This window comes from Lissotriton helveticus, chromosome 1_1 (genome assembly GCF_964261635.1).
Source record: "Lissotriton helveticus chromosome 1_1, aLisHel1.1, whole genome shotgun sequence".
Classification (NCBI taxonomy): domain Eukaryota; kingdom Metazoa; phylum Chordata; class Amphibia; order Caudata; family Salamandridae; genus Lissotriton; species Lissotriton helveticus.
In genome coordinates this window covers 1,911,504,636-1,911,527,637 of record NC_136057.1, presented here as the reverse complement: position 1 = coordinate 1,911,527,637, position 23,002 = coordinate 1,911,504,636, and the positions used below count along the sequence as shown (strand labels likewise).

At 44.8% G+C, this 23,002-nt stretch overlaps 1 protein-coding gene across 3 annotated transcripts in view; it reads left to right on the top strand.

Annotated features, from left to right (window-relative positions):
- Positions 1 to 23,002, top strand: part of SMG7 (SMG7 nonsense mediated mRNA decay factor) — a 484,004-nt gene that overhangs the window by 137,804 nt on the left and 323,198 nt on the right. For all 3 annotated transcript variants that reach the window (XM_078643137.1, XM_078643126.1, XM_078643118.1), the window contains exons 5-8: positions 8,820 to 8,991; positions 10,691 to 10,762; positions 11,082 to 11,232; positions 15,407 to 15,542. In XM_078643137.1, the coding sequence (XP_078499263.1) occupies positions 8,820 to 8,991; positions 10,691 to 10,762; positions 11,082 to 11,232; positions 15,407 to 15,542 (531 nt within the window). The remainder of the gene's footprint in view (positions 1 to 8,819; positions 8,992 to 10,690; positions 10,763 to 11,081; positions 11,233 to 15,406; positions 15,543 to 23,002) is intronic.

The window sequence follows — 23,002 nt, the reverse complement described above, 5'->3', positions numbered from 1 at the left end:
CATTTTGGGTGAGGTCAGGCAGGTCCAAGCATAGTCAAAATGTCTCCACCAACTTGTGGTTGGACCAGAGCCTCTTTTGGCAGTCCAAAAGTTTTGTTAAAGGGCAACAGAAGGGGCCGTCGACATGAACCATCAGTCAAAGGGGGGAAGGAGGCAACAATCTTTCCTACCGGGTCATACTGGTGTTCCACCGGAACTGATCAAATTGGTAGTCTGCAGGATTTTGGTCATTCAAACTGAGGCTGGCGCCAGCATGAGAGCGCCGACGTCTCGTGGCTACGTCTTGGTCGTTCCGTGGGCAATCATGGCAGTCATTCCCCATCGGGGGGGGGGGGGGGCCCGCGGGGGTCGGGGGCCCCTGCGGCTCTCATAGAATCTTCAAAGCTGAGGAGAACGCTTCTGGACGGGGGACTCATTTTCTAGCTGGCAAGCGACCTGGCCATCTTTGCACGCCAGGCCCAATCTCCCAAGAGTCTACCGTTATTTTATGAGTTCCGTGGCAACCGGCAGTCGCTGGATCGCAAGAGTAGACGGACTCCAGCCTGTCGGGCGTGGCGTTGCACCGCAAGAGTGGACGAACCCTTGTCGGGTGAGTGGAGCGTTGGGGGTGCAGCTGAGGGGCCTCCACCTGGGGAGGTGGGAGAGGCTCGTCCGCGCCGTCTCTCCCTCCCAGTGCACCCCACGCCGTCTTCTGGCGCTGACATTCGTGATGGCCGGGCCAGGCGATTAAAGAGGGGGGGGGGGGTCGGAGGCATAAGCAAGACATCCCCCCCCCCCGTGGCCTGCAAGGCGCCAGAAGAGGAGGATGGGAATACCAGTACATTCCGGGCCATCCACCCCACGGCTTCTCCGGCCGATGGCGTTCGTGATGTCCGGACCAGGCGATGAGGGGGGGGGGGGGGGTGGTCGGAGGCATAAGCAAGACATCCCCCCCCCCCCCCCCCCCCCGTGGCCTGCAAGGCGCCAGAAGAAGGGGATGGGAAGACCAGTACATTCCGGGCCTTCCACTCCACGACCTCTCCGGCCGATGGCGGCCAGCCGGGCCCCGCCCTGCACGTGTCGAGGCCTCGTCTTCCGGATGGGTGTGACCGTGGACCTGTTGCACTTCGGGAGCTTCCGGAATGGGGGTAGGTATCTGCTGACTTGTATCTATCTTATGTTACCGTTATTGGGCGTGGCGGGCGGTGGGACAGACATGTTTGGAGCAGTGAGGGGCGGCGGAGCCTAGCTACCTCGTGGCTGCCGTGATGTCAAGCTTGGCTTCTCTCACCACTTTCATGTTTCTTATTGCGGGCTATTTCTAACGTTTCTTATTTCTAGCGAAGTCAAAAACTCATCAGTGGCCTACTGATTTTGCTCGATTTCTTTTTCCTTCCTTTACTAGTGTGTTTTTGCGCTGAAGTTTCTGTTAACAGGATACGGTGATTACTTCATATTTTACATATGTCCTTTTTATTAGGGGCGCCCTCCGGTTGAGCCAGATGATCTACCTCTAATAAATGGTCCGGGTGGAACTAGTTTACCAATCAGTGGGGAGTAGATAGGCATGACAGATTACAACGGGGGACAAAGGTCCGCATTACCTACCCTTCACTACTTGCAAAGACTAGACAGAATATTTCTATTCCACGTTATTTGCAAACAGAGAATACCTCAAAAGAACTATTCCTTGAACAATAAATGTCCAGACAATCAATCAATCAGTGGGGAGAAAAACAGGCATGACGGATTACAACGGGGGACAAAAGTCCGCATTACCTATCCTTCGCTATCTGCAAACGGAGACAGAATATTCCTATTCTTCTCTGTTTGTAGACAGGGAATATCTCAAAAGAGCGATAATCGATAAAAATCGATAACAAACAATCAGTGGGGAGAAAGATAGGCATGACGGATTACAATGGGGACAAAAGTCTGCATTACCTATCCTTCGCTATCTGCAAAGGGAGACAGAATATTCCTATTCTTCTCTGTTTGTAGACAGCGAATGTCTCAAAGAGCAACAGAGCAACCAATCAATCAGTGGGGAGAAAAATAGGCATGACGGATTACAACGGGGGACAAAAGTCCGCATTACCTATCCTTCACTATTTGCAAAGAGAGAGGAACGTTCCTATTCGTCGCTGTTTGCAAACAGAGAATGTCTCAAAGAGAACCAATACTTCAAGTAGCAACCAAGGCTAAATGAACCAATCAATGAACAATACCAGTATGTAAATACCGATTCCAATATAAACAATCAATCAGACGTAAAGACGTCCTACTTAACCTTACCCGGACCGGACCGTGTGGACAGTTCTTCGCCTTCCCTTTCCAGCGCCCGATCGTTCTCTTACTCCATGTTTTTACCGCAGCATTCTTGTGGGATCCCAGTCAGGACAGTAGGTCACTTGAGAGAGGTCCGTTCGGAATCGGTGAAGTTCATTCAATCGGCAGCCGGACGAGGGCCCTCTCAAGGCAGGTATACTCCAATCGTTCAGATGTTCACCCCATCATCTGGACCTCTCTTACCGGACCTTATGTCGCTGATGGGCCCCGCGTTGGGACGCCAATTGAGGAAAAACAGCCCAATTTACAACCGATGCCCAGGCTGCTGGCACAAGACGCCTCTTAGTTCCCATTTTGAGCAGTTACCAAATGAAGAGACAGGCGCTGGAAGCGGGAGTGCAAGAACAGATTTTTATTTCTCATGAGGAGAGCCTGTCATTTCGGACACGCGCACAATGTCTTCAAGAGGTGCTCTAACAAGTTTTTCTGAGGCTCCGTCTTTTATACACAGGTTTATGATGCACAAACATTCCTTATTGCAATAAAGAAACTTTGAAGTACGAAAAGGCATGTTTGGAATCCCAGCTTCAGGCCTATTCCCACACCCGTCGCTCGGATGTCGTTTCCCCTCCCAAATGTAACATGTGATTGTAATCTTGCGGCCGGACATTCCAACAGGACACGAGGGCAAGAGGGGGGTGGTCAGATCTAAGGTTGGGCAGGCGATAAGATCGGGCACTTCGGTTGGTGTATCACGTTTTGCTATGCGGGGCCAGGGGGGGGGGGGTACATCCACGAGGCTTTGTTTTATGACTTGGGACCGGGTCGAGAGGCCAGGTGTAGCCGGGGGGGGGGTCATCAGAAGAGGGGAAGGGTGTTCCTGGGAGGAATGCAGGGGGGTGTCAGTCAGGCAGGGGTGTCACTTTTAGAGCGGGGTCGCGCAGAGGGAGAGGGTTTTTATGGCCTATGCATGAGAGAGCGGGGGTGTTCAACGGGGAGGGGGGCATGCTGGGGATTTAACAAACGGGCAGAGAGGCCTTGGTGCCTAAAATGGCTGTTGCGTACGTGCGTGCATGGGCCTATGCTGGCGGGATGATGCGGTCAATGCTTCGCGGTATTCGTTCTGCTTACAGCGAGGGGTATGGTGAACACAAATGAACGCCGCTTATGTACATATACATTGTCATTTTCCACAGATTTGGGCCCCCCTACCTTTGTGCCCTTTTCAACGCGATTTTGGGGGCATGGAGATACCGGGTACTTGGTTGGGAGCGGAGATTGTTCCAATCTTCAAGAAGGGTTCCCCTCTGCTCCCAACCAATTACAGGCCCATCAGCCTCATAGATGTCCCTCCCAAAATTTTTTCCAGACTAATCCTGGATCGCTTACAAGAATGGATTGACGAGCACGACATCCTCAGCCCCTACCAGGCGGGATTTAGAAAAAAAACATCTACTGTGGATCAGATTTTCCGTCTCCTAATGTTATTTTGGAAGCCGGCAACGTTGGGGGGTGGTAGCCTCTATATGGTCTTCGTGGACCTCCGGTCCGCGTTTGACCTAGTACCTAGGGGCAAATTGTGGGCAGTGCTCCAGGGCATGGGAGTCCCAAATACAATTTTGGCCGCCCTGATGAGGCTACACACACAAAATTATGCTCAGGTTAGATGTGATAGGGAAGGGGTGCTGTCGTCCCGGTCGCCAGGGGGGTCAGGCAGGGGTGCGTCCTGGCACCAACCCTATTTTGTCTGTATGTGAACGGTGTTGTAGCACACCTGGACGCGGTTCCCAACAATGACGCACTGAGGTTGGCAGGCAGGAGGGTGCCAGCGATAATGTTTGCCGATGACACCCTCCTGCTTTCCAAGTCCCTAATGGGGATTCAGCGAATGCTGGATGGCTTTATCGACTTCTGTCGTTGCCGGGGACTGGAAATCAATGCTGATAAGACCAAATATATGATTTTCAGTCTCCCGGCACACACTCGCCCAACACCGCTTCTTGGTGGTGTCAGACTGGAGAGGGTACAGACGTTTCAATACCTGGGGGTGACGATCAATGAAAATCTTTCTTGGGGTCCCCAACAGGTCCCCAACAGGTGAAAGCCCAACTCAGACTCTCCCAGTTAGCGGGTGGTATCCTTAAAATGGCAAATACATCCACTTTTAAACCAGTGAGCCCCGCTTTGGAGATCTACAAAGTTAAGGCAAGGGCATCTGCACTCCATGGTGGGGAACTCTGGGGGCACTCCTGTAACTCTGATATCGGTAAAGTGGAGAACAAGTTTATGAGGCAGTTACTTGCACTCCTCTCCTTCCATTGAGATTGGACTTAGGACTGAGTTTTATCCAGGATGAGCTAGCTCTGAAACCTTTAAGGTTTTCTTGCAGGCTATGAATAACACCAGAACTGTCCAATTATAGGCATGAATTGAAGGATGTGCTGAGCCATGCTAGCGCAGCTAAAATCCCCTGGCTTGTATTCGTGAAAAACGAACTAGGAAAAATGGGACTACCCAGAACAGGCATGCAGGGGGGTTTCCGGCAAAATGCTTGCGAAATCTTTTATGGACTATAAACAGAATATATGGTTGCAAGATTCTAAAGCTGGCTCCCTGACAATAACTTTTCTAACACTCAAACATTCTTTTGCTTTTGAGGAGTTTTTGAATGTTATCTACCCAGTAGGAGCAAGGAAGCTATACATTCAATGGAGGCATGGATCACTACCGTTAGGGGTATTTGTAGGCAAGTGGTCGTCTTCCATGGGCAAATCCTGCCCTGGGTGTGGTGCGTCCAAGGAGGATGAAATGCATATGCTCTTCTTCTGCCCTGCCTATAGAAAAGCTAGAAAGTACTGGCTTGTACCCCTGTGCAAGAACTTGGGTTTTGATAAATGCTCTGTTGCATTGAGAGTTCTCAAGACCGATACATCACCACATATAGTTTTTGCACTTTCAAAATTACTTTTAGCAATGTGGGCCAAAAGATCCTCTTTTATTACAGTGGCACCCAAGGGTGATTTTATACAGTGACTGTGTACATTTATCTAATTAATTTTATGCTTTTTATGTATACTGTTTTTACTGTAATCTTTTATGACTGAAAAATGTCGAAATAAAGATTTAATGAATGAATGGTATGTCATATCACCGGTTTATGGAGAACTTTGCCATTGAGGGATGTCTATTGATAGAGATGTGAATCATTAAATGTATCAAAATTAATTGGCTGTTTAATTTCAGGAAATGTGTGTGATGTTTACAGTGTAATGACCTTTCTGAAGAGGAGGTTTTTACTTTGCAATGCTTTGGAGATCGATATTTTGGAAATTGTGAAAATAGGTTTGATCGATAAAACAATTTGGTTGAATGAACTTAACATAGAGGACATGATTGAAATAATAGTTTGCATAATTGTTTTTGGATTGGGGAGTGCTTGAGTCATAGGTTGGTGGAGGATTTTAGCACCTGTGAAGTTGAATTTTCTAATCACTAACATCTAAGGCTTTTTATACACTTTCTAGCGAAATTCTGATCAAAATGTTCCATTTAAGCTTAATTTATTCAGTTTTCTTGAGATGAACCTCTATCTTGTCTGAGAAGCCTTACTTTATTGGCACTCATGAAATAGTGGAAAATTACTTGTGTCCTTTCAGAGCGTTTGGCTTTTTAGCAAATTTATGTAGAGCTTATGAAGTAAAATGAACCGTTTAACCTAATTGTTTTGAAGAATTGTGGAGGGAGATATTTCCCCCACAACCACAAACCCTGCCTGGGAAGATGAAGCGCATGGTCACTTTGCCTCTTTCTGGGTTGCTATTTATGCCCCACAATTTTCAAAGATCGCCAGCTGCCCCTCTCAGAAATTCTACTAATAAACCCCCCCCACACTCTTTCTGAGCATAGCAGTAGAATATGTTGGCCCATCTTCTGCTGAGATAGTGTCACCCTCACAAATTACTAAGTGGTAGCAGAGGTTGATAGCGCTGATCATATGTTGCTGTTCTAGACCCTGCCACCAGTCTACCAAACTTTTGCCTGGAAGAACATGCTAGATGTGTTTGCCATCCAAATCTTGTTTGACATGGCAGAAGGATCTTGGTGAATGTACCAGCTCAACCTGTTACATCTTCAATTTCTGGGGGCTCTGGAAATCTGTAGGATTGCCCTTATAGCTCACTTCGCTGGTGCAGTAGAGAGTGACAATCACCTGGTGATTCCTTGAGTCTGGAGGCGGAAGAGATGAGTTCATCCACCCCCTGAATCCCAAGGCACTGCACTTTGTATTGGTGTAGTTGACATCTAGAACAACAAGAAAATGCTTTTCTTGCCACAAACAAAAGACTGTGGAATAATGCAGAGAATACAGTCATAGTTTTTAGTTACAATACTATTGTTAAAGGCAAGTACCTTTTTCTTGTCATGCTTTAGAGGTTTTTTCCCTTTTCCATTCTTAATCCACAAGTAAGCACATTACTTTGCCCAGCTTCTTGCAAAATACAGCAGACCAGCTCAAGTTGCAGACAAACTCTACAGGGAATGATTCATCTGTTATTTCAGATCTGGGCAAAACTGGCCCTTATATTCTATTTGAGTCTTCACAAGAGCAGAATCTGCTCAACTCTCCAAATGTGATACATCTTCACACCAGAATCTTCTAAGTACCACTGTTAAAGTGTAGACACCTAGCTCTGTCTGAAGTCTCATTCTGTGCTGACCACTTTCTTAGATTTCCCCACCTCTAATGAAACACATCTTCACAAGACTAGACTGGGCAACTCTGTTATCTCTTACCAGACGTAGCTGAGTTGTATTTTAAGTATTTCTTAATTAAGTTTAGGTTGCAGGATAGTAGGATAGTAATAATGAACATCTGCTCTTCAGTTTGGTAATCCTTATACACCAGCCCCACCAGGTCAGCCTGTCTGCTGCTCAGCCCTTCTTTCAACTGTCACCACTCATCCACACAGGCACCCAAGCATTCCAAGCAGTAAAGCACCTTCAAGACGCATCCTTGAGCCTGCATGTTGTCAACGCGGTTGTTACAATGACCGCGTTGTGACAACTCCTATCATTACTTCGCAAGTCGTTAGAATTACTTGCGGAAGGGGGGAGAAGGTGTTGGATTAGGTGGAGGAGGAAGAGGTGTGGCGCCCCGGCCAGGGCGACTGACTCCGGAATCTGGGGATCACAGTTCGATCCCTGGCACCGGCGGCAGATTAGCCCAGCACCATGTGACTCTGGGCAATAGCTTGCTTAATCTTCCCGACGGCCCCCAGCGCCTAGAGACCCTAACGGGTGATTGTGCGCTTTACAAATGTGGATATTATATTATTATTATTATTATTATTATTTAAAATCCAACACCTTCCCTAATTTTCGCACAGACTGGAGTTGGAATAGTACATTTTAATATTCCAACATCCAGCGCCCCCCCTCCGCAAGTCGTTCTAACGACTTGCAGAGTAATGGTATGCGTTGTCACAACGCGGTCGTTGTAACAACCACGTTGTGTAGTATGTGGGCTAATGACATGCGGATTCAAGAGGCATATTCATTGCAAGCATCACAGTCCCCAACATTCCACTCTCAACACTCACACTGGCTGAGCAGCTTGGAGATGGCTAAACTGGGATATATATGATTAAATAAGCAGGATATAACATATCACCCTCCTTTTAAATGAGGAACTATGCACAATAATGTACAAAAGTGGAGAAAAGTTCAAGACCTAAGGAAGAAAACTACTATACAACTTTACGGGAGAGTCTGAACACTAAGTAACTTGAAAGGAAGGGTAAATCTATTGACAAGCAACATTAAATAACTTGACAAGCAATATAACCCACCCTCCCCTTTAAAACAATTGAGAATAAAATGTAACATATAGCAAAGGGTGGACCACAACCGAGACAATGATCCCAACAACAAGGGAACACAACGTGTACACAAGATTCCTAAAGTAAGGAACAAGAAATACACACTAAGAATGGCACTAAAACCCATTGTGACACCCCTCATGTAAGGGTAAAACACTTGGGAACGTAACACAAAAAGTGATCCCTCCTGTAAGGGTTTTTGACATAAACCATGTAAATGGGACCAACACCCATACTCTACCGCTAACGCAGGGGTGAAAAACCAATGTATACATGTAGCACCTGGGGACTTACACACCGTATAAACAAGATGTGTAGCGCATGGCGACTTACACACCGAACAGACAAGATGTATAGCGACTTACACATCGAACCGAGCAGACAAGCAGAATATAACTAACTCCTTCTCTGGGAATGACACTTCTTGGGCACCAGAGTACCTAAATTCTAATGGACAACGTTCTTGGTTATGTAAGATCAGACGTATTAATGGTGTACATTTTTTATTATTTGTAACCTGATCAGTCATTTGTCCACAAAACTTTTTGCACACAATGACTGGCCATTCAATGTTTTTGTTTGCCATGTTGTCTGAGGCATGCATACTGTTTGGCAGATACAGCGATTAGTGCTGCTTTTTTCCATTGATTAATTTTGACTTTTTCATTGCAGCTGTTGCAGGAACTGTGCACAGTATTTAATGTGGACCTTCCTTGCCGCGTACGATCCTCACAACTGGGAATCATCAGCAATAAGCAGACCTACACCAGCAACGTAGTAAAACCACAGTCCAGCTCTTGCTCCTACATCTGCCAGCACTGCCTGGTGCATCTAGGAGACATCGGTGAGGGGAGAAAATGCCCAGGGACATTGTACAGTAGTGTAGCAGGCCTTTATATACATAGGGGAACAGGGGCAACATATTTGGAATGTTCAGCTCATACTTCATGACGTGTTTGTCATACAGACCGCAGAGCCAAGACTTAAAAAATCCTTGGTTTGTGGATAATCATATTGGTTTTCAGTTGTATCCTGTACAGCTTATCTAGTACTTGTGTGATTATTCCTCTTGGTCTCTGTATTCTTATGTCCGCGGGCTGTGCCATCACTTGGCATTGTCCTTATTTGGGCTAGCATTTGAGATCTATGCAGTAGTTAAAACTGTATTTTTCAAACATTGGATCTTCTAGATAGCACTAAATTTAAAAGAACGGTACAGAAGTGATTTAAGTGTTTATGTAAACAGAAGGCCAGGCACATTCACAGTGCAGATACTTCATAGCATTTGCAGGTAGCTTGGAGAGAAGGGTTTTACCAAATGATTGATTTCTAGGTTGTTTGCATACTTTTTAATTTTCTATTTTAAATATTAGATTGCAAAGAAGCCCATCTCCTGAAGTCTTTTCAGCTCTGCACAAGGATGGCAAACATCCTTTATTAGTCAATTCTGAATTCAACCAGACCTAGAGATTTGCAAGGCTGTATTTTATTCTGCTGGTCTTCTATAAAACATGTGTTGGTTATGGCATGAGTGGTTGAAATGAAACACTGCTGTGCTTTTCTACTGCAGATTCCTGGCCAAAGTGACCAAAACCATGGCCTCCATCCATTCTTTTCACTAGAATCGGATGCACTTCCAGTAGACCTCTTCCTACATTCTCTCATTTCATGATCATGTGAACACCTTTCCTGAGGGGAACATTCCCTCACCAGCTTAGTTTGCATCCTGTTTACCCCGTTAATCTCCCCACAATATTGCTTCCATTGCTGCTCTTCCCTTGTCCTGCTCCCTCTCCTTTTCTGACTTAAGCCAACTTTTCATTACTCTTAGCTTGCTACTGTTAAGTTTACCCTGCCGAACAGCATATATAGACTGCCACTTTATGGACCAGCTTAGTTGATTGACATAGCATGCTACATATCCTGCTTTAAAACAAAATACACTAAATGAGTGCATTTCCTGTCTGAGGCTCACCATACCTCGATGGTAACTATTTTGATGATTGATAAAGAAAGTGGGATGGCAGGTCCTGCTTTGGAAGATTGTGGAACTGTGTTTACATTTAATAGCACCCACAACGCATCTCTAAAAGATATGAAGAGTAGTATCACTTACTCCCATAACATTGGTTTTCTTCTAAAAGTTATTTGTAGGTTTAGTGTGTATTAAGAGTTTGGATGTGTTGAGAATACACAAAGGCATGTTTGTTACTTCTTATTGTGACACTTGATATTGGGGTAGCCTTTGAAGAGAGAAGTTGGTCCATTCCATAATTCCTACACAAAACTGGAACATTGCTAGAATTCAGTGTATTTGCAAATTGGCCTCTTTCCATGACTGTACACAATCATATACCCACAAGTAGTAACAGCTACTGTGATCTAGTAGTTATCTTAGTTCATCAGGCTCATCTGCTTTCAGCCACTGAGCATTGGACACAACCAATTGCAGTTCAGAATAAAAATGTTGAGATGATCCTTAACCTTTATATATTGATTTAATATAGATTGCTTACTTTTTAAATTTTTTCTTTAAACTTCAGCTCGGTACAGGAACCAGACAAGTCAAGCAGAGTCCTACTACCGGCACGCTGCTCAATTGGTACCGTCGAACGGTGAGCATTGCAGGATTTCACTTCTTAACATTTTTTGGGAACCTTGGGAGGGGGCATAGATTGGTTTGTTTATTTTTTGTACATATGGCTGTCATATAATTTCCTTTTCTGTACTCTTGGTACAGTGGCTAAAGAAATGTTTTGGGGCGAAAAATGTCATTTTTCATTTTTTGGTAGAGCATTATCTAGTAATGGAAGTTCAACAAAATTACTTTCCTGACTTTGTCCATCTCCTAGTAGGTCTGTGGAAGCTAGTTTGTATGGTTGGCTTGATATTGCTGAAATAACCTGTTTTCTGATCCTTTGTTTTTCTCTTTAGGGCAGCCATACAACCAGCTGGCTATCCTAGCCTCTTCCAAGGGAGACCACCTGACAACCATTTTCTACTACTGCAGGAGTATATCTGTTAAGTTTCCTTTCCCTGCAGCATCCACTAATCTTCAGAAGGCCCTTTCCAAAGCACTGGAGAGGTGAGAGCACCCTACAACTAGGCAACCACTGTTTACCAGCTTGGCATCCATTCCTTGTTCACATGCTTAACTTTAGCTTGTCATCTATTGATTGGACCTGAAATTGCATTTGAAAATTTGGACTTTGGCAAATAAAAATACAAATGGCATAGGTTCTGTAGCCTTGTAACCTGAGCTCTTCTTTGTCATCGACCAATACCGCCCTATTCCTTATTATGGTGCCCACTGCAGGTTTATTCATGTTTTGTAACAATAAGCAGCTCAAAAATGTTGGTTATCAATCCTCCGGATTACTGTATCATGGTAGAGAGGATTCTTGTCGTAGCTATTTGACTTCCAACAGAACAAATTGTAAATGGGAGTTCAACATTTTATTTTTGTGGTTTTCTTTTTTGTTCACCCTACTCAGTTATCCAGCAGTACTCCCTTCCCTGCTCCCCTTGAACAGTTTGGGTTGTCTAGGGATTGTAGGTTTCACCTAAGGCTGTTCATGTGCTCTCTGTTGTAAGACCTACTGTTCGCTTATAGTGGGCTTAGAGCCCACCCATTGCTTACCATTGGTTGGTATTGTCCCTTATTGCCTTGCTTCTTATTTGTCAGCTTTCATGGGCTTTCCCTCTTCTGGTGTTCGAAGCATTGGCCCATTTTTAATTGTATTTCCACTGCTCCCTTTTCAGATGTTGCTTTTATCCTTTAAGTAAAGCACTCTACGTGAGTGCATGCATTAACCAGCTGTCTCCCTTGTTTACTCTGTGCTCCTTTTCCTTGTCCATGTTTTTTCTTTTGCTAGCCCTCATTTGCTATTCTTGCTTCCCCAGCCACGCCTGTCCACCATTGTCCTTTTGTTTCTACATCCAGGCCCACCCACCCTCTGTTGTCTGTACTTACCTGCCCTTCCTCTGTGTGCTTCCCCATCTTTACTCTCCCTCAGTTGTCCGTGTGCTTCCCAGCTCACCCTCTATTGCCAGTGTGCTTCCCCTCCCACTCACCCCATCTCTGTTGCCCATGTGCTGCGCATCCCACTCGCCCCATCTCTGTTGCCCGTGTATTTATGTACCCTGCTTTAATACCCATGGGTCGTGTCCACATTAATAAAATTGTCTAAATAAAGTAAAACGAAAAAGATGATCAGAAAAGTTAGAATACATCCCTGCTACATGCATGAACTTGAAACACTTCATATACTTATATAATATACTTGTCCATATTTCAATAATTAAGCTGTGAAGTCTAGTATGTCTACATTCTTCAGGAGCCTATCAAACAGCAAACTGTGCTGGAATTTAGACTGTTTAAGTTCCAAGAATCATTTCTCAAAAATCACACAATAATAGGCTTACGTAATAGAAGCTTGAGAAAAATCGTCCTGTCATTTTGATGGTCCTGGAGCTTTTGTTTCTCATGGGGCTGTGTACTGGCTGCTGCCTCAGGCCCACTTTTGTCTAGCTAACGTGAGGGATCTGAAAACCCATTGGGGTTCACACCTCCATTTTTCTGAGGATTTTGCTTTTTTGACTGTCACTAAACATCCTTAACACCTATCAAGCCAGTGAATTCTACAGGTATTTTTGATGGAAGAATGATTTCTATGTTCATCAAATGCCCATCCCACAGTAGAATGAAGGCTGTTCTTGACCCACATGTTAACATTTAGTGAAAGAATTAATTCACAAAAATGTTGAGGACATTTAAAGATCAAGAGGCCATTAGACCAAGGCAATTCAAGCTGGAGATTCTAAGGGCGAGAGAAGTGTAGAAGAGGAAAGACCCTGAAAAGCCCTGGAGGGACAATGCGGGTTCTGCAAATTTGGTCAGCTGCTCATGAGGACTCGCACAGATCTAAGAAAGAAATGCGAGAAGAACATCAACATTAATGTCGGTTTGCCATTGAAGACCACTACCTTGCATATTTCGGCTTCAGCATTCTCGTTGTCAAAGGCAGGCTCAGTGGTTACTCATTTACACCATCATCAGACTTCCAAGTTTTTTTTTTTTTTACGTCAAAGTGTTCCAGACAGACTGCAACACCTTCATTATGGAAACACTCTAATGGCATAAAAGCATCTCCCTTCCGGTCAATACATACTATCCATTTGATACTGACTCCATAAAAGCTAACGTTGGTGTTGTTGCAAGAGTTATATTCTCATAATTGTCCATGTCCCCAAGACCTGAAAAAAGATTACGGTTAATACCTGAGAAAGAACAAGCAGTGCAACCTTCTGGGTCTCCACGTTTTACCATACCTGCAGAAGACCCAGTGCAAACACCACTTAGACCTTTAAATTTCCCCCTGCCATCAAGGATTGTCTTGTGTTCGGCCTCTGTCACCAGTGAGGAAGATCACTTTTAAACCCTGTGAACCGCATGCTAGTGCCTCTTAATCTTGTACTCCAGTCTTTGAGACAATGGGTCTCCCTGTGCTTTCCAAAACGTGCTGGTGTCAAATGACCTTTTTGTATTTAGTCTTCCCAGTCACATTTTGATGGCAGTGAACCAAGATTCTTTTACAACACCACATCACCTGCAGCCTCTCCCACAAATGATTATCTGCTGGATATTGCCACCTTCCTGGGCATTCTTGTTAGAGGTGCATCTAAACTAAACATCCTTGTAAAAGCAGCACAAACCGTTTCTGTAATCTGTGCTTATTGAAGAACAAGCCTCCCAAGCAGGATCCAGATTTTGTAAAATCCAATCCTAAACTGCCTTGGCAACAGTAACATCTGTCCAGCATTGGTATGTCTCCACTTGCATCCCTTCACTGTATTTGTCCACTCCTAAAAGGTCAGGTCACATAATTACCTTGCCAGTCTAATTTTCCAATTCATCTTCTCCCACGAAACGTTCTCTTCATTCACTGGATGTCAGAAGGGTGCATTGCTTGCATTTTGACAAGATTAGAGCACTAAGCATATGTATCCAATTATTTGTTAATTGTGATCATATTTGTTAAGGTTTGGCCACATCCAAACAATCTGTGTTGATGAATTGTAGCCTGCATATATCGCTTTGTAGCCAATTGGCTAATCTTTCTAGGAATACCATGGTCCGCTCTCCCAGGGGAAGGCAACCACCACTGCTTGGCATTCCTCTCTGAGACATATGCTTAGCAGCTACATACAAATCAGTGCATACCTTCCTTCACTAAGCAAAAGCTGTGCAATGTCAGTCAATCAACTTTTAGGAACCTTTTTAGTTAGTTGTACTAACTATCTCACTAAACATTCTTTATATATGACTTGTACAGTTATTGTTTTTCCTGCCCTATTGAGGCCGGGATGTTGTGCATCTGGCTTACTATACTTTTCTAATGTTCATAACTATCTTAATTTTAATTTGTGTGTTCATCTAGTAGAAATTGCCCTCTTTACTAAATGAAAGATTCAACAGGGCACACTTTGTGTGCTTCCCAAAAAAAAAAAACCTTTCCTGTCAAAGGCAACCTGGGCAGTAAAAACCCCTGGCCTCCAAAAAGGATAGAATGATGCTGCTCCCCCCCCCCCCCATCTTTCAAACTTCTATTTCATAAGCCTGTCAGGCTGTGCTTTTTCCTTGTGCACATTGGGTTGGGCTATAGGTGCTGCAGTGCACATTTTAGAAAATATTCTTTAGAGTTAAACGGTCTAAAATTTGGAATAATCCTGCCTTTGATAGGTTCCTAAAGCATGCTTCACAGCATATTGTACATCACAGCTTATTTGTTAAAATATGAACTAGTAAATAGAAATTATGTGTTCCGGGGTACAAATATGTAGCTGGCATTTATAACGTCTATTACTTTAATGAACATTCCTTTGATGTAAAACCAGAACTTCATTTGAGTACAATCTTCTGTTGATTGAGCGATTATGCTTCAGATGTCCAATCAGAATCTGATGGCAAAAAATCGTAACTGTTGGAAACTATATTCATAAAACGGAACTGAATATCTACACTGGAATATAATTTTTTCATTCATGATTTTATTTTATACTTGGTATGTTCATAATGCGATTAATTCATATATGCACGCTAGTTAAAGGGTTATATTTTTTCAACCAAATATTAAAGCTGAAGTTGTAATGCATTTGTTGCTTTACATTGTAATTAAGTTTAAAAATTAGATTTTCCTTTTGCAGCTTGCCATAGTACAGCTCTTTTGACTGACTAACCTTTTCTCTAACCTGTATAGCCGGGACGAGGTAAAGGCCAGATGGGGAGTCTCTGACTTCATCAAGGCTTTTATTAAGTTCCATGGGCACGTTTTCCTGACTAGGAGTCTAGAGAAGCTGAGTCCTCTGCGGGAGAAGCTGGAGGAACACTTTAAGGTCAGCAAAATCCATACAAACCTATGTAACTATTTTTTTTTTAAGTCTTTGCTCTTTATTAGTTTTTTCACTATTTTCTACCACCCTGTCTGTTGAAAATTTTTCACATATTGTGTGTCCAATGTGGCGATGGTTGGGTCTCTCTTGACAAACTCAGGACAAAATGTGTAGTTGAGTACCTTGGCCTTTCTGCTCGCACAGCCGATCATTAGAAGACTGTATCCTGCCAGTTTCTGAACATTGCCCTCTGGAGCGAAGCCCGAGTAGGCACTATTCTGGTAAGACTGCTGCTCAAAAAAAACGTCTCTTGGTAAACATAATCGCCACCAAATCGACTTAGGATTTGTGGCACAGCATTTTTTGTTATTTGCATATTGTCAGATTCATTTTTAGCACTTTGGAACTTCAGAGCAGTCCAGGCTCTGTTTTTAAACAATCCGTTAAAAAAAAAAAAAGAGAAAATGATTTAGGGTTTCCTTTTTTAAAAACCTACCCGTCTTCCTGAATTTCTTACTTGGCTGCCGACTCCCCAGGCCACCGCGGCAGTGTGCCGTTTGAGTGGAGGGCGACCGGGAGGCAGGCAGACCAATCGCTGCACACTTCGGCGGGAGGGCGGAGCCAGGCCCGCGCTTCCCGCTACATTAGACCAATGTGTCAGCGATCGCGTAGCGGGCGCGCCAAAGGCAATCCAGCCGCGGCCAGGGGCCAGATCCCCTGCCCGCGCCGCACCTGCCCAGCTCCACCATTAAATACTTCCTTGAGGCCCTGCTAATCCTTGCACATAACACAGGTAGCAACCTCTCACGATGCGCCTTAGCCCACCCCGGCTTCACGTTTGGTCCGATCTCCTGCCACTTCTGTAAATGGTCCAGCATCGGGCTCAGTCAAACAAGCAGCCAGGCTGCTCCCAACCATCTTCCCAAGCTATCCTGTATTCACCTCAACGCTAGATCATTCCCCAAACACTCCTCTGATATATGGGACCTCCTAAATGAAAGGAAACCCGAACTTGTCCTCATCACGGAAACCTGGATGGATGACAACTCCCTCCCAGATATTGACAATGCATTACCAGCCAATTACAAAATGATCAAGCAAGACGGGCATGACCGCAAGGGTGGAGGGGTAGCAATCGTATTCAAAGATCATCTAACCTGCCAATCAGTGCAAGTGGCACCACAGAATGAACATGAAATACTCCCCTTCCAAATACTTAACGAAGGCCTTGTCATCCTGGCAGGAGCAGTGATCTATAATCCCCCGGGTCACCAAGTTGACCGGAGTACCAGGTTACTCCCTCAACTCCTCCCAGTCTGCCTGAAATACTACCTGCTGATAAGGGATTTTAATATACACTACGAAAAAAAGATAGCCCGGTCGTCTCTTAACTAGAGAGCGACAAGCAGATACTTCAACTCAAACAGTGGACCGAGGGGCCCACCCACATAGCTGGCCACACGCTTGACCTTATTTTTTACTAATATCGACGCCACTTGCATCCATGAGATCAAGCCCTTACCCTGGACAGACCACTCGCTCATAGCCTTTACTCTGGGTTTACCAGCTAAATCAATTAAGCTCTGCAAAACTCATCAGATAGTGAATTGAGCCTGGCGACTTGTTACCGAATCATCTTTTCTTGCTCACTTCACATGCCCCAATGCACAGACCTTAGGAGATTTCCCAGCATGCATAGGCGCCGCCAACCTTGAGTCAGAGATCTGTACAACAGTGGACAAACTGGCCCCAATACAGAAACACAAGCAACTGCAAAGACCCCACATGGAAAAATGGTACACCCCGCAACTTAAGAAACTCAAGAGGAAATGCCAAAACCTTGAACATCTGTGGAGATCTTCAAAAAACGAATCGGACAAACTAAGGTACAAATCTAAACTTAAATCCTACAATCACGCCAAAAAAAAATGCAAAAAAATCCTACTATGCCCTTCGAATCAATGAGAATTGCTACTCCGCTAAAGAACTGTATACAGAATTGTCATCGAGCTTAGTAAACCAGCCTTTTAATACTCCCACCAACGCCAATTCAAAGAATAGGGACCTCTCGATTCCTCACCCAGATGCCACATCTAATATGGATAGTTTCACCCCCTTACAGAAAATGAGGTCCTAAAGGCCATGGGTGAAGTAAAATCTGGATCCCCACTTGACCCTTGCCCTCACTTCATCTTTGCTCAGCTTGTCTCCATTCTTTGCCATACATCACCCAGCTCTTTAACTATTCCCTCAAAACCGCCACCTTCCCTGACAAATGGAAACACGCCTCAGTAATCCCTCTGCTAAAAAAAAAACGGAACCGATGTTCTCAATCCCGAAAATTACCGCCCTACATCCCAACTTCCCTACCTCTCCAAAGTCCTTGAAAGATTGGTGAACAGGCAAATATCCAACTTCCTAAAAACCAATAGTCTTCTAGATCCATCACAGACAGGGATTTAGGACACAAAATAGTACAGAGGCAACATTGTTGGCTGTATCAGACAACATTACATCTTGTACTGACCAGGGGCGGGCAATAGCGCTGATATTGTTGGACCTGTCGGCGGCGTTCGACACGGTCTCACACAACAGTTTGCTAGAAACCCTTTATGAAAAAGGAATCCATTCTAAAGTACTGAACTGGCTCAGCTCTTTTCTAAGGAACCGAACACAATCTGTCCACCTCGGCCAATATCAATCCAAAACAAGCCACATCAGTTGTGGCGTCCCGCAGGGAGCATCCCTAAGCCCCACTTTATTTAATGTCTATGTCTCCTCGCTGGCTAAAATCAGCAGGAAGTGAGGCATTGGTATCTGCTCCTATGCTGATGACACGCAGCTGATGGTGAACCTGGACAAAAAAACCTGTGGTCACTAAATCAAAACTACACAATTGCCTCACGGAAATGGCTCGATGGATGCATGAGCACTGCTCAAAACTGAACGCAGGGAAATCTGAGATCCTACTCTTTGGGGGTGCCAAATTAGTTTGGGATGCCACATGGTGGCCACACACACTCTGCACCGCTCCAACTCCCAAACACTGCGCAAAAAACCTGGGCATCACCATTGATGACACTCTGTCCATGAAGGACCATGTACGAGCCCTCTGCGGAAAAGGCTTTGCTACCTTGAAACTCCTGGCCAGGCTTTTCCCCTGGATACCTCTGGATTGTAGAAGATCTGTCACACAAGCCTTGCTAGTCCGCTAAATGGATTATGGGAATGCACTATTTGTAGGCATGAACGAGCTCCTGTTCACGCGACTCCAGGTGCTTCAGAACGCCGCCGCCAAACTTGTCTGCAACAAAGACAGGTTAAGTTCGGCCTCTGCGTGCGTGAAGATACTGCACTGGCTACCCATACGGCACAGAGCAACATTCAAGTTGCTCAGTCACGCACATAAGGCGCTGTACCGAACTGGCCCTTTTATACTCCAGGAAAAAATTGAGTTTTATGTCCCCACTAGGAGCCTTCGGGCACTTCACTTAGCTCTGGCAAGAACTAAGCGCATCAGGAAAGCGAGAACGGAGGGCGATCGTTCTCTTATCTGGCAGCCAAAAGTTGGAACGAGCTACCTTTGGACCTTCCGCTCACTTCCAACTACGTACTGTTCCAAAAAACACTAAACACTCAGTTGTTCCCCAAGTATTAATTCCCACTCCCGCAGCCGAACCAGGATACTCGCTACCAGCCCCTTAATATCCCTCGGGATGAGTGCAGCGCTTAATAAATAAATACAATAATTCTGGTCTAATTGGTAATTCTGTCTGGGAAAGTTTGACATGTTTTTCAATGCAGTTATTTGTGGTATTCGTAAAGATTCCAGACCTCCGAAAAGATTAGATGGTTACTTGTTAAAGAGAGCTATGCAGTGTGCTAGTCAGACAATTGAATGTTTTGCAGCGTGAATCTTTCTGGATTCACTATGCTGGGCATTATTCCGCCATCTAGTGGTTGGTTCTGGAACTGTAGTCTGTCTTCTCTTTTTTTGTTTTGTTTGGTGGGCGGCGTAGTATCATTTGGTGTCCTTCTGTGACGTTGATGGGCTTCCTCCGGAAGCTCCCACTTTTGATACCCATTTTCAGGTTCTTTTTTTTTCCGCCGTTGGGTCTGGATCATTACGGAGAAGCTCCCAAGATTGGAGAGAAGAAGCGAAAGAAAATAAAGAAGAAACACAGTAAGTTCTTTCGGCTTCCCAGGACAACCGGAGGTCAACGTGGAGTCGAAAAAACAAGATCTTGGAGGACGATTGGAGAACGAGGAGTCTAAAATCAAGATCTTAGATGAACAGAGAATGCGCATGCAGGGGGCTCCCTGGACGTGGTAATGGACAAAACACCATTCAAATGTTGCCAGAACTGTCACCACAAGTACGCACAGAATGATCAGCACCCAATCTGTAACCTGTGCCTGCCGCTGGATCATCAGAGGGCCGACTGCACCGCCTGCTCTGTCCTCCCCCCAAAGACTTTGAGAGTAAGGGAAAGACAGTGATGTGCAAATCACAACATGCAGGGCCAAGGACCACCGCCTTCATTGTGAGACCTGGACCCCAGAGAGCGACTAGGAAAGAGCTATTTTGGTCGTGGAGGTCGGAAAGAAGACTTTGAAAGAGGTAAGGGAGTCGTCGACCCTGAAAAAACCTGAAGAGTCTCGAAAAATAGGCTCAAAACTAACAAGGGGAGCCCCAGTACCAAAATTTTCGACGACCGCGACGGCATTCAAACCAAAGCACACCGTAGGATCCTTGGATAAGGACTCAGAAACGGAAAAGGTCCTCGAAAGACGCTCGACAAAAGGATGCTTCGGCATCGTAAAAAGAGACACAAACAAACCTCAATGACCGCTTCGGCGTCGACTGGTGAAAAACGAAAGGTGGAAGATCTCGATGCCAAAACATGCGCGCCCGAGATAGAAAAGAAGAGAAAAAGGCTTGAAGCCGAATTGGTACATATACTACAACGTAGGAGAGACTTCGACAAAAGCTTGAAGCAATTCAAGATTCCACCGAAAACTAAGGATACGGTAGGGGAGACAGTCGTCGAGGACATAATTCCACCGACAACCCCTGAGCCAGTCGAGGAAGAACAACAAGAACAAGAATCGTTTTTCGCGGACGACTTCGAAGATGAACAAACATATGCTGAATCGGCGATCTCGGAGAATCAAAACCTCCAATGGCAAGATCTCGATGCCGAATCACAGGAATAGGCTGTGGAGACGTATCCTTCCAGGCCTTCACCTCCAGATGACATTGGCATGTATAATCAAGTGGTTAAAAAGGTAGCACGCACATATGGGGGTGCCTTTGGAGGAGGAAACGCCACAATCCTGTTTTTTGCTAGAGACACTAATGACTACACAAGCATTGGGAGAAACCAATTTCTTCTAATGCTACCAAGCGTACTAGACCAGGGAACAGAGGCATTCAAGGAGCCAGCTGCATGTAAGTCTATAACTCAAAGAGCTGAAGAGAAGTACAAACACTCTTCTAAAGACCCCTTATACATCAGGGTAGAGGTGCCGGCTGACTCTATTATTACATCAACGGCCAGGAAAAGTGCTAATGTTCCAGCTACAGTAGGTCCACCTCCAGACAGAGAAAGCAAAAGGATGGACCTGGTAGGAAGGAAAGTGGAAAGGAGTGCAGCGAATCAATGGCGCATAGCTAACAGTGGGAAGAAGTAGGAGAGCGGTTAAAATTCCTCCCTGAACAATTCCAAAAGAGAGCTACGCACCTGATAGAGGAAGGGAAGAATATCGCAAATACATTTTTAAAAAGTGCCTTAGATGCTGCCGAAACATCCAGCAGCCAAATGATGATTGGAATCACAGAAAGGAAAAATCATGGCTTCGAATTTCGGATTCAAACCTGAAGTTCAGAGTAACATCATCTCACCATTCAATGGGGAGCAATTGTTTGGGAGCGTGGTGGATGAGATACTCAACCAATTGAAAAAGGACAATGAAACTCGTAGGTCCATGGGGGCCCTACAGTTCAGGGGCCTACGAAGAGGAACACCATCAAGGATACCAGCAGGTAGAGGTACGCAACAACCAACTACCTCGCATCAGGGTTTTCAGCAAACCTACCAAACCGGATACAAAGCAGGGACAACAGCAAAGCTGGCAGTACCAAGCCAGAGCATCCTTTTGTGGGTGTTTCCGTGGCAGAGGACAGCCACAAAGGGGAGGACAACAAACCTCAACAAAGTGACTTCAAGCACAAGACCGTACAATCCGCGACACTGAGGGTACACACACATAAATTTACAGTTCCTCAAACATACTACCCCAGTGGGGGAAGGCAGACTACAATTTTACCATTAACCACAGGCAAGTAGATTTTTAACATAATAGAGTACGGTTACTGCATAGAGCTAACAAAGCAACCTCCAGACAAAGCACCAAAGAAAGACATTCCACTATCTCACCTCATCAAAGAGGTGCAAGAATGAAAGGAAAAACATGTGATAGAACACGTACCGCACAAAGAGAAGAACAAAGGAGTATATTCAATATACTTCTTAATTGCAAAGGTGGACAAAATATTAAGGCCAATATTAGACCCAAGGTTTCTAAACAAATTCATAAACACAAAAATTCAAAAAACTACCCTACACGAGGCGCAACCTCTGGTGTAAACAGGAGACTGCAAGGCAACATTAGACTTAAATGTGTACCTACACATCCCAATGAACAAGACTATTAAGATTTGTTGTGGACAACAAACCGTACCAATTCAAAGTTATAAAATCAGCACCAGGGATGTTCACAAAGTGCTTGGCAGCTGTAGCAGCACACCTCAGAAGGCAAGGAATTCATGTTTAGCCCTATTTTGACTACTGGTTAGTAAGGGCAAACTCATACAGCCTATGAAAACAGCATATACAACAAGTGTTAGAGGCACAAGTAAAGCTGGGTTTCTCCATACACTGGGAAAAATAATCAATGGAATTGGAACGCAAGAAGATGTTCTTGGGCGCAGAGATAAACACTGTTAGGAAAAGCATTCCCCAGCTAGAAAAGAAGAACAGCCCTATTAAAGGAGACTCATCTGTACCAGAAGGGGCATCATCTGACAGTGAGGACAGTGGTGAAATTACTTGGAATGATGGCATCATGCATTCATTTAGTTCCCAATATTCGTCTGCACATGAGACCATTTCAAGAATCGCTCCAAACACACTGGTCACAAGCAACGGGGAGTTGGGAGGATCTAGTGGTTGTCACAAACAGAGTTCATCAGGAGATGGCATGGTGGAACAAAGCAAACATGGCACAGGAGAGTTTTTACACCTCCAACTCCAACAATGACCATAACAGATGCGTCCCTAGTGGGATGGGGAGCACACATGGGCAATCTCAAAGTAAGGGGATTGTGGACACCACATGGTGCAGTGAAACACATCAATATCTTGGAACTGAAAATGGTGTTCTTGACCTTAAAAGCCTTT